This window comes from Asterias amurensis, chromosome 5, assembly GCF_032118995.1.
Source record: "Asterias amurensis chromosome 5, ASM3211899v1".
Classification (NCBI taxonomy): Eukaryota; Metazoa; Echinodermata; class Asteroidea; order Forcipulatida; family Asteriidae; genus Asterias; species Asterias amurensis.
This window is the reverse complement of record NC_092652.1, coordinates 25,549,404-25,566,212: the sequence shown is the minus strand read 5'-3', so window position 1 is coordinate 25,566,212 and position 16,809 is coordinate 25,549,404. Positions and strand designations below refer to the sequence as shown.

At 39.0% G+C, this 16,809-nt stretch overlaps 1 protein-coding gene and 1 non-coding gene across 10 annotated transcripts in view; both read left to right on the top strand.

Annotated features, from left to right (window-relative positions):
• The window catches only part of LOC139936946 (intermembrane lipid transfer protein VPS13A-like), an 88,524-nt gene that overhangs the window by 44,602 nt on the left and 27,113 nt on the right, over nt 1-16,809 (top strand). For 6 of the 9 annotated variants that reach the window (XM_071931804.1, XM_071931803.1, XM_071931800.1 and 3 more), the window contains 17 exons: nt 4-151; nt 590-752; nt 1,660-1,787; nt 2,868-3,043; nt 3,782-3,864; nt 4,229-4,521; nt 5,151-5,273; nt 5,778-5,930; nt 6,600-6,702; nt 7,419-7,609; nt 8,428-8,556; nt 8,934-9,110; nt 9,564-9,686; nt 10,764-10,913; nt 11,783-11,950; nt 12,564-12,715; nt 13,655-13,666. In XM_071931804.1, coding sequence (XP_071787905.1) covers nt 4-151; nt 590-752; nt 1,660-1,787; nt 2,868-3,043; nt 3,782-3,864; nt 4,229-4,521; nt 5,151-5,273; nt 5,778-5,930; nt 6,600-6,702; nt 7,419-7,609; nt 8,428-8,556; nt 8,934-9,110; nt 9,564-9,686; nt 10,764-10,913; nt 11,783-11,950; nt 12,564-12,715; nt 13,655-13,666 — 2,472 coding nt within the window. The remainder of the gene's footprint in view (nt 1-3; nt 152-589; nt 753-1,659; nt 1,788-2,867; nt 3,044-3,781; nt 3,865-4,228; nt 4,522-5,150; nt 5,274-5,777; nt 5,931-6,599; nt 6,703-7,418; nt 7,610-8,427; nt 8,557-8,933; nt 9,111-9,563; nt 9,687-10,763; nt 10,914-11,782; nt 11,951-12,563; nt 12,716-13,654; nt 13,667-16,809) is intronic. The other 3 variants (XM_071931801.1, XM_071931808.1, XM_071931802.1) reach the window with 2 other exon arrangements.
• Nucleotides 9,237-9,309, top strand: Trnan-auu (transfer RNA asparagine (anticodon AUU)). The gene has a single exon. It is a non-coding gene; the product is annotated as a tRNA-Asn (tRNA).

Sequence of the window (16,809 nt, the reverse complement as noted above, 5' to 3'; positions counted from 1 at the left end):
CAGAGCCGTCTTGCAAGGTGGTCGTATCAAGTCTGAAGTATTGATGTTAGAACCAATGGGCTTGAATATTGACCTAGTCCGTAATCTAGCTGCTAGCTGGTACCACAAGACACCTGCTATTGCACTGTCGGGCAAACTGCAACCCATCAGGGTAAGTGGACAGTTTCTACAATTGAAATAATAATAATATTGACCGTTATATAGTGTATTTTCAATGAATGATCATCGCGCTTCGAACAGTATGAAGGCCCGGTCACACTGGGACGATAACAATATTTTTTAACAACACGATCAACATTGCTGAAAATCAATTGTTGAGTCCAGTTTGAACAAAGAATTCCCTTGTGGGGTCTATTGTTCCATTGTGTCAGAGGCCCCTGTAGGGCACTCCTGTAAGCTCACACTCCAGAGTTGTGTACCATTACTACAGAAAAATTGAACGCAGCGAGACTTGAACCAACATACTCCGGACTAGTGTACAGGCGCTCTACCAACTGAGCTATCCAGCCCTATGTCAATATCTTGTTTAGTCAATATCTTTATTCGGGGTGCCAGCACTAATCCATGTCAATCTTAACCTCTTCCCCAGTTTTCTATTGGTCCTGATGACTTTGCCCTGGTTATGGGTATTCTCAATAAGAACTTAGCAGAGGGTCAACTGGAAGTGGCTGAGGCAGAAAGTCCTTCTGCATCGGGTGGAGAGGTGCCGCCTGCTGAGGGAGGGGCGGCTGCTGCATCTGATGTCAAGTCTGGTGAGGAGCTAAGTGTAATATCCATCTACATATAGACTTAAGCCCGGTCATACTTCCTGCGAATGCGATGCAAATTTTTGACCTCGCAAAATCGCGATGAAGAATTTTGAAGAGTTGCTGTAATTTTTACGTCACAAAACTGCAATGAAGAAGAGTTGAGATATGCGGAACTCCTGGGAAACATTTGCAGCTAAAACAGAAATGTGACTTCAAATTCGTTCACAAGAAGCAGTCACAGGAAGTATGAACCTGGCTTAATCATGCTGTGACCGAGCAGATAAAAGCAAAGGACTCAAGCTCTGCTGGGTTTTTATTTTTCACCGGAGTGTGGGTTTTGAGTTTCGCTTGCGGCACTTGTGTCCTTGTGCAAGATTTTTTACCATAATTGCTCTGTCCCTCGGATCCATTAAGGGGGTCCCATGAATTGGTAAAAGAACCCATGACACTTATTTTGCAAGACCGGCGCTACTGGTTCACCAAGCACCCAGGTTTACAGGTTTCCTCAGGCTTGTGAGCTACAGTGATTAAGTTCACTTATGAGCCATCTTTGGTTTCACTACCAGAAATTTATAATAATAATAATCCAATTAATGACCAATACTTGTGCAACTTCTGCAGTAGTACCGTTCCATTTACTCCATCAAATACTTTGTTTAAAATGCAGGCCCACCAAATGGGGACCCTTGTTCACACTTCGGAATACCCAAAAGCAAAAAAAAAAAAAAAAAAAAAAAAGAAAAAAGCAAGACCAACCGAGAAAACTTGAAAATAAATGTACAGTTAAAAATGCAAATGTACAGTAAAAATAATGACGTACAACTCCAAGTTCCAATCCCTTTATCCAATCAGACATGAAAATGTTACTTGCTGTATTTTTGACTGCATCGTTATTCATTTTCTTCTGTAGCAGCCAAGGAGGAGACAAAAGCCGATGTCCCTGCGTCGGAGACAACTGAAGAGCCATGGGAGCAAATCTGTGTAGACTTTGAGTTGGAGGGCATCTACACTTCCTTGTACACTGGCAAGCTAGACCTGGTACGTTACTGTTTATCTTGAAAGATGGAAGGGAAGTTTTAAAGGTTGGCCCAAAGAGATTGGTTTTTCTCAAAGTCATGCTGATTTAAAGGCAGTGGACACTATTGGTAATTTCACAAAATAATTATTAGCATAAAACCTTTCTTTGTGACAAGTAATGGGGAGAGGTTGATGGTATAAAACATTGTGAGAAACGGCTCCCTCTGAAGTGACATAGTTTTCGAGAAAGAAGTAATTTTCCACGAATTTGATTTCGAGACCTCAATTCAAAATAATCATACTCACTTTCAAGGCACTACATGGTTCAGCTCCACCCTACATACACGATCTCTTGACACCCCGTACAACTAGACCAGGTCTAAGATCTATCAGCAATACGCTCCATGTTCCTCGAACTCGCCTGGTCAGTTACGGGGACAGGGCTTACTCCAACATAGCACCTAGACTCTGGAACTCACTTCCGGAACACCTCAGACAAATCACAACATCACTCTCTTCCAGCAGAAACTCAAAACACATTTGTTTGTGCTTGCTTTCCAACATCTTGACAAAACTTGACCGGCGCCATTGAATGTTTCTCTTTCTCAGTAAAGTGCGCGTTATAAATGCTGTAGTTTATTATTATTTAATGGGTTGTTGCCTTGATACTAATTTTATCTGGAAGAGCTTTAGAAAAATACAACAATGTTGCAGTTGTGTAAAGGCTTGTTTTGGGTAGGTATTGCTAGGTTTCCAGGGGTTTCCGTGGGTTGGGTAAAGACTTATTAGACATTTCCATGTGTCCAGAATACCAGTTTTTCAAAACCTTTAACCGTTGAATATTGTGTGGTCCAGTTAGTTGATTGAAGTATCAAATGCCTCAAAAGTAATTTTTAGGGTAGGGTGCATTTGGGTGACATAACAATTCCCACACTGAGTTATGGAAAGGTTTGCGGTAACACCATGTAATAACTATTTCTAAATAAGTTGGGGTGGTTTTGAAAAGAACCGTTGGTTTCAACTCGTTATTTCGATCATAATGCTCGGATTGTCTTCTGGAGAAAGCTGAGTTTTTGTTTTTGTTTCTCGCATCATTCACAGCGTCCTTTGGAGGGTCGTCAGGAGAGGATACCCCATGAAGCCCTAGGCTGCTTTGCAGTCTGTCAGCTTGGAGTTAAAGCAAGCATACAATCCAACCTGGCTATAACGGCTAATGCAAAACTAGCCAAGATTCTCCTTGATGACATACGTCCAGGGAGAGGCGATGCCATTACAAGGTGGGTCAATTAAACATTTCTTTCTACAGAAAGGCTTTTATTTTGTTGTGTATTGTGTTTTTTTTTAGGCCTTCTTCATTTTCCCCTCTGTTGGAAAATAAAGTTTCCAGTCTGCTCTATACTTTGCCCAATCATTTGAAATATTGTAGTTATAGAAAGCCCATTCCACTGGCATGTTCGGTCCATGCTCTAACTAGGGTCCACAGAGGTGAAAGGCAGGAGCAGAAACCACTAAGTCAACCTGACTGCCCTTCGGGTTGGGTGCTTGACATTGCCTTCGGATTGGGCGCTTTGGGCCTAAAGCCATTGGACACTTTCGGAACAGAATTTTTTTTTCTGAAGTTCACAGATTTACAAATAACTTACAGGGTTTACAGAAGGTAATGGTGAAAGACTTCTCTTGAAATAGTGTTCCATGAAATGCTTTACTTTTTGAGAAAACATTAAAACAATATCAATTCTCGATACCGAGAATTACGGATTTATTTTAAACACATGTCATGACACGGCAAAACGTGTGGAAACAAGGGTGGGTTTTTCCGTTATTTTCTCCCGACTCCGATGACCAATTGAGCCTAAATTTTCACAGATATGTTATTTTATATATTAGTTTTGATACACAAAGTGTGGGCCTTGGACAATACTGTTTACCGAAAGTGTCCAATGGCTTTAAAGAGAAATTAATATATTTGAAAAGAAATTTTAAACATAGAATAATGTGTTCCTCTTTGATTTTAGGATGCTTGGTTCCCATGGTGATGATCAGGATCTTGAAACAATCACTGTGAAGTTTGAGCAGATGGCCAACCAGGACAAGAATAGTAAGTTTAATGCGAATCCACAACTCCTAAATAAATATCGGGAGTCTAACATAGCACATGTACAGTATCTATCCATAAGGTGCTAAAGGAGCTGGCCAGCAGAACAAAGAGAAACACTGTTTAAAGATGGTTTTTAAACCTAACATTTATTAAATAACCCCAAGCTTTCACATGCCAATATGCGTGTGTTAATGTGTGTAATAGCATGCATGGGTATATTTCTATTGTGTATTTGCTTGTGTTTTTATTGATATTTTATTGTTTAGCGCAGTTGAACACAATTACATTGGAATTTGCGCTACATGTATATCAAATAATAAATTATTGTTGTTATTAAAAATAATGTTTTCATTCTTGTAAATAGTTGAAGCGTCAGTCAGAAACTTCCACGCTTGTGTTTGCGCCGAGTTCCTGATGACTGTAGCCGAAATCTTCACCAAGGGCCTCGAAGAGAGTGCTGTGCCCAAACCAGAGGATAAAGACAAGAAGCCTGTCAAGAAAGCAATGCAGACGCCTAATAACACCCCTGCGGGTACCCCTGACGCCCAGGAAAGTACCCAACAAGGTGTCATTACGGTGAAAGCAATCCTGGACAGCCCGGAGATCGTCCTGGTCTCGGATTCTTCTAAGAAGGATACCAACGCCTTGGTCCTCAAAGTATGTATTGTTTTTGTTTCTCAATTGTCATTTCTCAGAATTTTTACTGATTTTGTAATTTTGTCGAACCTGGTTCCTGAATTTAAAAAAAAAAAATTTTTAAACAATAGATATTTATCCTCTAGTTTTATTAATGCTACTATCCAAATAATTTGTTTATTTTCTTTTTCACCTGTCATTTTTGTGTTTCAAAGAAAATAGCGAAAAAAGTGTTTTTTTTTCCCTTCAGGATTGTGTGAGAGATTATAGTAGTTTATCAGTTTAATTGCAAGAATAGAAATAAGCAAAATAGATTTGAGACGTTTTTAAATGATTTTTCTTTGACTTTGACAATGCATCAGATGGAAATTTCTCCTTTGGTACTAGTATGAATTTTATAATTAGTGGGCTTTCAAATAAAAAATAAACTAAAAAATAAACTACCTATCCAGTACTTCTTCTTTTTATAGTTTTAAAAGTTAAAAAGCACAGACACAAATAATGCTTACTAGGAGTTCTAACAAGAACATAGGCTTTGACCGTGACGCAATTAACCCCTTTTTTTTCTTTAAACCACCGGTTAGTTTAGCACGTCAGCAGTTTGCCACAGCTGTTAAATAACTAAATTGTGAATGATTATTGATTTTCAGACTATGGGAGAGGTGAACCTTACGATGTCCGACAATGCAATGTACATCAAGGGAGGTTTACAACAACTTCGTATCAATGCTTGCCCTTATCTAGAACAGCATCGTATCGGCAAGATGACCAAGGTAAGCCTACCCACTGGCTATCGATCACAACCTCATGAGGAGAGTGTACAACACAAGTTTTGCACTGGTGCCGCATGACAAGGCTTATTGAAACTTTTAAGGTTTTCTCACATTGATTTGTTTATTTTATTTAAAATCTTCAGACATGAGTACTTATAGACATATAAAAATAAATGTCTGGGCAAACATTTTTTTTTTTTTTCAGCAATCGTCATTACTTCGACCAACGTCACTAAACTGAAAAAAGGTCTTTGGAATGTTTTTGAATTGGTTTTTTATCTTGGTTTAAAATGCTGTAGTGTGCATTCTGGAGCATTATAAATGGTTTTTATCTTGATGATTTTTGTGAATTTAGTAGATCAAATTTTTTTTCAAGAAATTTCCCTGTATCAGCATGCAATTCGCATATATCGGCTTGATACGCTGTCTTGTGCATAGGGAGAACTCTGGGGCAGAGTGTAATGGTGTTCTAGTCTGGAATTTAACATTAACTTTCATCTACAGGTATTGGTGCCATGTAACGTTGACTTCAACCTGAACGCACCAAATGCTAAAGGTCAGCATATCAGCCTAATGATTGAGGAGATTGCGCTCAACATCAGTCCAGAAGTCATCAAGATCCTCAGCTCTGTCAGCCAGACGCTAACTCCAACAAAGGTACTTTCATGTTGACCAGTTGTGGTATAGCATCTTTAATACAGCCTTGATTAGCAACCAGGGCCGAATTTCATAAAGCCTGTAAGCAAAGAAATTTGCCTAGCATGAAAGTTTTTTAAGTTTTGAAAAACTTTCCTCTTTCCAAAGGAATGTTAATGTTGCTGGTTTAATTTTTTTCTTTGCAAAGCTTTTCCAGTAGGTTTGCTAAATTTTAATAAACTTCTTTAATGTGCTGTTTCTTGTTCTTTTTATGTGTGTGCTTTTTGCTTTCTATTGTATTTAATTTCAATTTTTATTGTAAAGTGCATTGGTTTATTTTGGAAATGCGCTTTATAAATCTTTTTAATAATAATTATATTAATGAAATTTTCTTCCTTGGTAAAAACTGGATTACCAACCAAATACTGGTATTCAGCTGTTGTTTCCTTATCCTGAAAAATCACATGGCAATTTGGTTGGTAACCCTGTTTTTATCAAGGAAGAAATTTCATGCTAAGCAAGTTTTTGTGCTTACAGGCTTTATGAATTGGGCCCTGGTGTCCATTTGACTACTGGTGCTGCATAATCCTACAATGTTGAGATGGTTCAAGGAATATTTGGTAACTGATGAACTTGGCTTAAAAAAGCACTCAATCAATAAATGGATCTTGTTTGTGTTTATCTGTGCAGCCTGAGACCGACGAGGAGAAACGAAGCAAAGCTATCGTTCCTGTGGATCTCTGGGATGCTAAGAAGGTGTCTGAACATAACTTCTGGTTCTTCAAGGAGGAAGGTGAGATTCTTAGGTCTTAACGGATCCTTGGGACTCATTATGTTTGTAACATCAAGCAACCCAGCAATAAGTGCATTTGTTTTGAAACGAAAAGAACTCTCGATTGGAATGACGCGCATATCTTGCATTGTGTTTGCGTGTTAACGCTGTGCAGTCAAGATATGGTGACCATGACAATAATAAATGCGTCTTGCACGCGAATGTATACGCATACGCACGGCAGCAGACAACACTGTGAGAGAACAATCAAAACTGGAATTTTTTTTACAAGTTTGAAGTTGCATTATTTCACGAAAATGACGGATTTGTGAGGAATATATTACGACCAAAACCCACCGCAGAAAAATGTATGCTGCCATGGAACGTGAATCTGTTGAAATTAGTGGCTTCTTGCAGGTAAGATTTGAGTTGTGAAGCTTTGACAATGTCCCCCCCCCCCCAGAAACGGGCCCTAATATGTAGGACGCTGTATCTGTGTACAGCACAGAGGAATAGTCCTATATATGTAGGGCTAGCTTCATGGCAGTTAACAGTTGTGTGGCTTCTGACTGGCACTTTGTGAACAAAAATATTGACAAAATAGGGAGACCAATCACCAACATTGGGCTAGAAAGCTCAGTTGGTAAACCGACGGCACATTAAACCGGAGGTCATTGTTTTAAATCCTGCTCCAGTCAATTTGTTCAATCCAAATCATTTCTTCCGATGTCTCACAGAGGGTATAGACGTGAACACTCTTCTTGAAGAGGCGGTTGTGGTTGCCGTGGAGCAGTCTCGAGGTGAAGAGTTAGTAGCGACAATTAAGAGTGTTATCATCAAACTAGAGGCCAGCGTAGGGAGGCGTACTGTTCCTATGCTGACTGTGGATGCTAGCGTAGAGGCTGTCGTCAAAGACTGGTCAACCAAGGTTTGTACTTACAGTCTTGATATTTATGTCACTCTAACAGATACATATGCAAGGTACATTCAATACAACTTGTCTCAAAATTCATTGTTTACCCCTTGCTTTTTTCTGCGGGCTTTCTCAATCTCTTTCTCCATTCATGTATTTCCGCTTCACCGCTTATGTTGCACTCAGTTACCCGTTCATGTCTGTTGTGTTGTCATTTAGCCTTCAAGAAAGACTCTGCTAGGGTCGAAACATGAGGCCATTAACTACTTTTTACATAACATCTTTTGAGAACTAATACACTTTATATGTTTTTGATATTATGTTGTGCCATGTAACGTTGACTTCAACCTGAACGCACCAAATGCTAAAGGTCAGCATATCAGCCTAATGATTGAGGAGATTGCACTCAACATCAGTCCAGAAGTCATCAAAGTACTCAGCTCTGTCAGCCAGCTCTGTTGCACTCAGTTACCCGTTCATGTCTGTTGTGTTGTCATTTAGCCTTCAAGAAAGACTCTGCTAGGGTCGAAACATGAGGCCATTAACTACTTTTTACATAACATCTTTTGAGAACTAATACACTTTATATGTTTTTGATATTATGTTGTACATAAAAGTTATTATATTGTATATACATCCTGCAGTATCTAAAGAAAGAAAGAATCTCAGTGATTTTGATTTTTGTTTCCCTATTGGACAGTAACAATGGACAGACAAGACACCGAAAGTCCAAAATATGAAAGTGCAATAACCAAAATAAACGGAGTACAGGATGGCAGCAGCAGCTATATTATTTTATTTGTTGTGTTCGTTGTTTTTTCTGTGTATAACAGCTTCATGTTGAAACCCACATGACAACAGAGATTGCTTGTTACAATGAGAAGGTGTCTGCTTGGGAGCCACTGTTGGAGCCGCTGGAAGCAGAAGCCGGTCAACATAAACCATGGGATCTTAGTCTGGATGTAAGTAACCAATGAAAAGAGTCCTCGTTTAAAAAAATATTACTATCAATGCATTCTCCTGCCATTTTCTCCCTGTATACGCTGTATACGGGGCTGTATACTCCCCAGGGAGCGGAGAATGATTACATTATGTTATTGGACCAATGACCAGGGCACTAATGTACATAAAGCGCAATAATAGTTTATTGTGAAATGCGCTATTTAAGAGCTAGTTACTATTAGTATTGCAAAGGTGGTGGGTTCGAATCCCACCCGAGTAATATGCCTGTGATTTTGTTTGAAGAGCTCAATAGTATACAGTGCTAACACACATCGGTGTAAAACCAAAATTAATATTGTTATTATTACTGTTATCGGTTCTATTTGGTTCCCTTCAGATTGTGAAGAATGATGACCTGCTTGACATCGCATCTACAGCAGCCTCAGGTGAGGCAGAAGAGGAGGTGGATGTATCCCTGGCTCCTCCTGTGATGACGGTCACCGTCTCATCAAGCAGTATGCTACAGTTGACACTCACTAAGACGTGCCTAGAGATGCTTACAAACCTTGGGAAGGTACTGGTCCCAAACTGGTTCATTCTGTCTTATTAAATGGGATCATTTCTTCCAATGGTTTCCATTATGAAATCTTATATTTTTTTATTTTTTTATATCAATATAAACCACAAGGGAAACTGACTGGGCTAGATAGCTCAGTTGGTAGAGCGCTGGCACATTAATCCGGAGGTCGTTGGTTCGAATCCCACTCTAGTCAATTCTTTGTTCAACCCCCCAATTTTTTTGGGGCCACATCTCAAAACTTGTTTCATGGTAATCCTGTTTTCCTGACATTTTTACTGAAAAAATTGGATTAAAGAAATGAACAGTATTAGAAATGTTTGTGCGTGTTGGGATGATTATACAAGAATGAATGGTCTCTAATGGGTTAAACATCAGTTAGGCAGATCTACTTGAAACAGAGAGCCATTGTAGTGGTGAGATTAACAAGTGATTTTGTTTTTCTGGCAGGCATTTGGTGAAGCAATGGCCGATCCGAACACAACCATTAAAGATGATGTGGTGGTTCCAGCATGTACCGTCATCAACCGCACTGGCCTGGCAATCGTGTTGAAAGCAGGAAACTACTACGCGGTAAGTAAACTCCCCTCCCCATCCCACACCCCCTCCCGACCCCCACACCCCCTCCCCACCCTACCTCCTCCTCAGCACAATCCAGGCATAGAATGGTAACAGAATCAATAGCCTGGATTGCACCATAACTCAATCTCACAACGTTCTACGATTCATCCTAAGATGAGTTGTCTACATCACCATAGTAATTTGTTTTACTGTGACATTACAATTTGCTTAGCAATTCAGATTGATTCGCACCAATCTTAGCTCCTTGTGAAATCGAGCCCTAGTCTTGTTGTTAGTTCCCCTGCAGTAGCTGCGCCTTTTGCAAAATAAAGATGGCTGTTCTCCTTTCAAAATAGAAATTTCAAACCAGCATTCTTTTAAATTCCTTCTTTGAAATGTAGCAAGAAGATGAGATTAAGTTCACTTATATGAGGCAAATTTGGCATCATTACCAGAAATTTATAAATAATATTGGGAGACCATAGTGAGTGGCTTGTACCTAAATTACCTACATATGTACCTCCACTCGATCCCAAAGATCAAAGTAAGGTCATGTCCTTGTTTGATATTTTCCAATGTTACAAATGTTAACGTGGTATCTACATTTCTGAATAAATAAGCCCACTCCTCTCTACCTCTTCAGTCTCCTGACGATGACTTGAGCAAGCTAGTCGAAACGTTGAGACCAATTCCGAACTGACTCCGCGGCATAACAGTTATTACGATCCTATAAGCTGAAGTAGTAGTCCAGTATATCTATACCATCCGCCCTGGTAATAGTTATAAAGCAGGACAGTTCTTTTCAGAACTGAGAAGTCTCCCGAACCTCCGATTATCTACTCCACGGCAGTAGAATACAGCAAGACAGTTCCCTACGAACAACTCTACCTGGCAAGTAGATACACACATGGTGTTACCGCAAACCAATATATATTGATACCCCACCATGCAATGCCTCAAATCCTATAAACACCTAATTGATTCGAAAAATCAACAAGACTGACCATATCTGGGCAGATGATGATGATTATGGATGGTCTCTAAATGGTTAATCATTGCAATGCCGAAATGTCTGTTTGTCCTTTGTAGCTACCTGACAGCGCCACAGATGGGAAATGCAGCCTGAAACACAATGATGAAGTCGGCCTGACTCTAGCCAAAGCAGCTATGGGAACAATCAGACAGAAGTCCATTCTGAAATCAGCGGAAACAAACTTGCAACGTGAGATTACCATCCAGGTAAGGAATTAAAATTCTTGACGTAATTTGTTTCCGTTTGTTGGTTGACACCAATGTAGTTTCCGAGCAGTAATTTCATTTTTATTTGCTTGTACATTTTTGTTTTCATTGTCTATTTATTTGTTCTTTGTAGGAGAGCATTATTAATTGAAAGCGTAGCAAGAACTTATCATGTCCACGTTCACACACAAGCTAAACACATTTCAGCTTTAATAAACCAAAGGCATTAGTATTATCAATAACAATTCTCGGGTGTATCTTAAACTTGGGTGTGATCCCAGGGTACATGACGGTTAACAGTTTCATGGCTTCTGACTGCCACCCCCGAACAAAGATATTGACAAAATAGGAAGACAGCCATCATGGGGCTATATAGCTCAGTTTGTAGAGCGCAGACACATTAATCCAGAGATCGTTGGTTCAAATCTTCAGCCCCGAAACAAATAAAACATATTTATAGTGAGAAACGTTTTATGCATGAAATGTTGCAGGTAAGGTAAGGTTCATTTATTTGCAACCACATACGGTTGGATGCATTATAAAAAATAAAAAAACTTGCAAAATAAATCACAAATTTTTTAAAATCATTAAACTATGTATTTACAAGATAAAGGTTCAAAAGGTTCAAGATAAAGGTTCAAGATAAAGGTTCCAAAATGTTTCTCAGATTGTGTATTTCAATTATGAATGATTCTTCCTTGGTGAACATCACCGCTCCAGCATTTCGGTGATATCTCAAAAACGCCACCACCTTTTGAAATGAAAGTTTTATTGTATATATATACATTTAGTTTTAAACAATTGACAGTTTTAAAAAACAAAGGTACAATTTACATGAAATGATTTATGACAATTATTTGTCTTCCCAGGTTGAAGGTTACCAAGAGGTTGCCAACATTGCGGTATTCAGAGCTGGTAAAGTCTTGTACAATCTAACACCATCTAAGAAGACACACTCGGCAACAGTCATCTCAGTGGTGCTAGATATAGAGGCTCAGCTGGACTCCAGGACTGTGGTTATACGCTCACCACTTCAAGTAAGACAACTATAGGCTAGATGACACTGTTATCTATATTTCATGTTTGTTGAGGGAAGAGTAAAATCATACACTTCATGAGATGAGACCAAGTGTAACCATAAAAAAAAACATTTTGATGGTATTTGATAAATAATCATATAGAAAGTTTCATTAAGGACATGATGTTTATGAGTAGATTCTGAATGGTGCATGTCATAGCCGAACGGTTAAGAGTACCGAACTTAAGCTGTGGTGTTGCTGATCAGCAGAGTGTGGGTTCGAGTCCCAGTTATGATACTTTGTGAGAAAGATACTTGCTTTTTTTCTTTGGATGGAACTTGAAGACGTAGGTCCCTTGTGTTGTGTAACGCATATAAAATAACCAAGTTACACTTATTGCTGAGAGAAGGGGTTTGCCCAAGTTTTTCTTGCAGTGGCCAAAGCACCTTGTAAACCCTTGATGCATAAATTAGTTTCATAATCAATAAAACTTATCCTGGAGGAGTAGGGGTTAACCTACTTTTGTTTACAAGATGGCAGGCCTTTCAATTGAGCAATTAAGTTCACTTATGACGAATCTTTGGTTTCAATACCGATGATATGCTCTGCATTTTCTCCAAAACGTTTCCAGTTCCACAACCATTTCGAGACGGACGTCGAGATCTACACCCGAGTCTCAAACTGGACCGAGAAACTGGGTGTGGTCAAGGGATCTGAGAAGTTTGTCGTTCCTCTCAATGTGGCTCACAATGACCAGCTGTTGATCAAGCCCCTGGACAAGAGGTAAGCTTAATTCTTGTTTCTCATTTTTTGCAGTCTTGCACTGAGGCTTCCACTCCTAAAGTTTGATTAATAATAAAAAGTAATCAACATTCATATAATGCTACATACGCAGTGTTTCCAAGCTCCTTCAAATAATTAAAAAAGCAATAGCTTTAATTGCCACAGAGAGAGCAATCATGAAGTTGAACTAAATATAAAATTGAATGAATCTTGTTTCTCAATTTCTGTCTTGCTGTGAGGCTTCCACTCCAAAGGTTTGAATAAAAATCGAAGACATTCATATAATGCTACTGTACCCAGTGTTTCCAAGCTCCTACAAATAATTGCAAAAACATTAGCTAAACATCTAAAGAAAGAGGAATCATGAAGTTTAATTAAATTAACATGTTTTTCAATCTATTTTTTAACGTGGCCAGAGTCAGGAGTCATGTATGACTGCCGGGAGGTTTAAGCCAAACCTTATTAGTGTAGCAGTTGGATACTTGTAACATTGGCGTAGTTTTAATCGTAATTAATTTTTAAGTTATTCATGTTTAATTGACCTTGTATCTGAAAATTTGCTTTCTGAAAGATTGTGGGACCTTAAGATCTCAGGTCAGAAACGTCATATCAAAAGCCAAATTTGTACTGTGCAAGATGTGAAGTTTTTAAGAAGTTGGATCTAAAATATAACCTGTTAACACTCGGGCACAAGTTCACATCAAGTTTTGTATTCTTTGACCCGTATTACCAAGTACTTTGTCTTTGAAATGCATTGTACATGACATATTGTCCGTCCACCAAAACATTAATTTATTTTTATGAACTGTTGTGACTCTTTAAAATGGAAAGAACCTAGACGATGCAAATATTTTTTACAATTCTCTTTTCTTGAGTTTATTATTTAACGTATTGTATGTGCTGTTCTTTATTTCTGATGGCCTGACCATGTCTATTTAGCGGAGAAGTAGAGTAAGTGAACTATGATTGTAGCATGGTTGCTATGGCAACTCATCATGGCATCTTTAACATGTAACCTTCCACCTCTTAATAAACTGTGACGTTACTAGTTTATTGCTGATAATGCAGTGTTGTTCATGTTGATATAACTGATGTAGTGCTATTCTTGTAAACATGAGGTTTGTGTGAAGTGTGGTTTTTTCCGTTCTCCTGCACCCAACTTTGCCCAAATACTAGCGCACAAGAGAGTAATGGTTAAACCCCAAAAACAACATGACCACAGACTTTGGGTTATCAATCCATATCACTGTGGTCTAGTGGTTAGTCTGCAGGACTTTCAATCACACGAATGTGGGTTTGAATCCTACAGGGCAACCGCTGATTTCACAATGACTACCTAGGATAACTATTGCTGGTATGTTACTGAAACGCCATTTCTTGATTTGTGTTTTTCATAATCAAATATGTTAAACCAATGAGAAAGATTGGCTGTTGCCAGCTTGGTGTTTATATCCCCTGTGGGAGTTTGCCGAAGTCCCTTCACAGGAAGATCATCTAAACAAACAAACAAACAAACAAACAAACAAACAAACAAACAAACAAACAAACAAACAAACAAACAAACAAACAAATAAACAATGTTCCCTTTAATTTGGGCCCTTCTTTGCGAAAATAATGGTGAGGTATAAAGAGACAATCAAGCCTTGAACTTCAGTCTTGAACGGGAGCAGCAATTTTCCTCTGGTGAAGGGCACTTCTATGAGGAAAATGTAAATTTGTATTGGAACATTTTCAAAGGGCACCACAGCAAAAGCAAAGGGCACCAGGGCAAATGATGTGGACGCTTTGGGTTCTCGAGGCCTTACCACAGTGAGTCCTCTTGTTGTATTGAGCGTCTTGATTGCAAGAATAGTGCTACACAGTTAGAAAAACGAATTTTGACAAAATGTTTTATTTTCAAAACCTTTGAGTTGAGTTAAAGTTGCGGATTCACATTCCATCAGAAATCAACACCATTGTTTCATAACCACACTGGTGAAAATGGCATTCATGAAATAAGAACAAGCTATTTCATGAAAACAATTATTGTGTCGCTTCCGGGAAAAGTTTTGTTTTACGATTTATGGGAGTGACACAAGAAAAGTTTTCTTGGAACAAGAATTCCATTTTTAGCTGTTTGTTGAACGCCAGTTTTCCCCTTCAATTTGTCAATACTCACCCATCACTTTTGTTGTTGCAATAACATTTTTCGCATTCATTAAAACCAGAAGAAGAAACTCTAATAATTTTGCCATATTCTTTATCAACAAAGCAATCATCACAACAAAATATTAACATTCATCAACAAATTTATTGTAACATAAGCTGTAACAACCATCCCCGCTTACAAACATGGTTCATTACCAAGATATGTAGATTGTTTGCAATGGCCTGGAGCGAGACAGTAAGGCCGATTCCGAATTAGCGGCTTCAGCTATGGCTACTGCTAGATATCCACATCATATGTTGAAGTATAGGATGTCCTTAGTAACTCCCTTAGCAACAGTCGTAGCCGTAGCTGTTGCCGCCAATTCGGATACGACCTTTTCTTGGATTAGTCACTGCATGGTGCAAGGAAAAAGTAGTTAAACTGGAAAATAGCCATGCTTTTGGATTCGTAGATATAATGGGGAGTTTAGTAAATGTTGTGGCTTGAAATAAAAACTGTACATGTACGTCCCTTCCACCCTACTGAAAATACCTCCTCCCCCGGTGGTTGGGCATGTAAAGAAGCTAAGCAAATCTCCCGGCAAACGCAGAGTAAATAAATTAGAAGATAGGTAGTGAAAACAAAAACTTCTCCAAGATCTGGGATGGCAACCTGCTCAAGATAGCTACACGTAGTTGTACGAGACACCATCTATTTCTCACTGGTAACCAACAGCCAATCCACTGCTGAACCCAACTACTATGTAGTTCCCTCCTTTTGATGAGTCACACTTGCAGAAAAACTTCCTTGCTTACCTGTAAAACATACTTAGGCAAGCGCAGAATTCCCTGACTGATCAGAAAAACAGGTTGTGATTCTTGTGAAACTAACTGTGGAATTGAAAAAAAGCCTTGCCTTGCTTGTCAGTCATACTAAAAACCACAAACAAGTTTGCAGTCTGCATACGCATTGTTTTAACCAAAGATTATAGAGTGCAGAAGGACAATTGGAGCTCTAATTGTTGAGCGTGGGTCAGTGTCATTTCAACAAGCAAAGGTTTTGTTATTGGTACCAATACTCATTGTCTGCACTGATGATGATCTATTGTTGAATCAAAAGAATCGCTTACTGGAATGGCGTCCAATGCACATTTCAGCCTGAGTTCCCATCTTGCACCTTTTTTGCACTTTAAACCATTGGTTGAAACAATGTGTACCACTCACAGTACAGGGCCTAATTTCATTGCTCTGCTTACCAATGAATTCTGCGCTTACGATCACGACTCCCTGCTTATGTGCAAGCGCCGAATTTCTGTGCTAGCCTTGAAAGCGTAGAATGCCTAGTATTGTGGAGTATGCACTCGCAGAAGCCAAAATTTGACGCTAACCCGTGAAATACACTTGCTGTAAGTACTGAATTCCCTGCTTCTGTAAGCGCCGATTCTGTGCTTACGGTAAGCAGAGCCATGAAATTGGGCCCAGGTTAACCAAGCATGTATTGGCACTAAAAACTAGTCTGTTCTCAAGGCACTATCGTGAGTGTGAATGTGTTGCACTCTGCCATAGTGCGCTATAATTGAGACATGTTTCACACAAACAGCAATAACCAGAGCCTACAACCTCCAACAATTTTCTAAGGTTAAAAATGATACTTTTCTAATCACTAGACGGAAATACCATTGACTGCAACAGCCTTACACGAAATTCATATGTAGTGTTGTTGCCTTAAAGGAACACGTTGCCTTGGATCGGTCGAGTTGGTCTTTGAAAAGCGTTTGTAACCGTTTTTTATAAAATGCATATGGGTAGAAAGATGTTGTAAAAGTAGAATACAATGATCCACACAAACATGCCTCGAAATTGCGTGGTTTTCCTTTTACCTTGTCGACTAACACGTCGGCCATTTATGGGGGTCAAAATTTTGACTCCCATAAATGGCCGACCATGTTAGTTCGCACAGTAGAAGG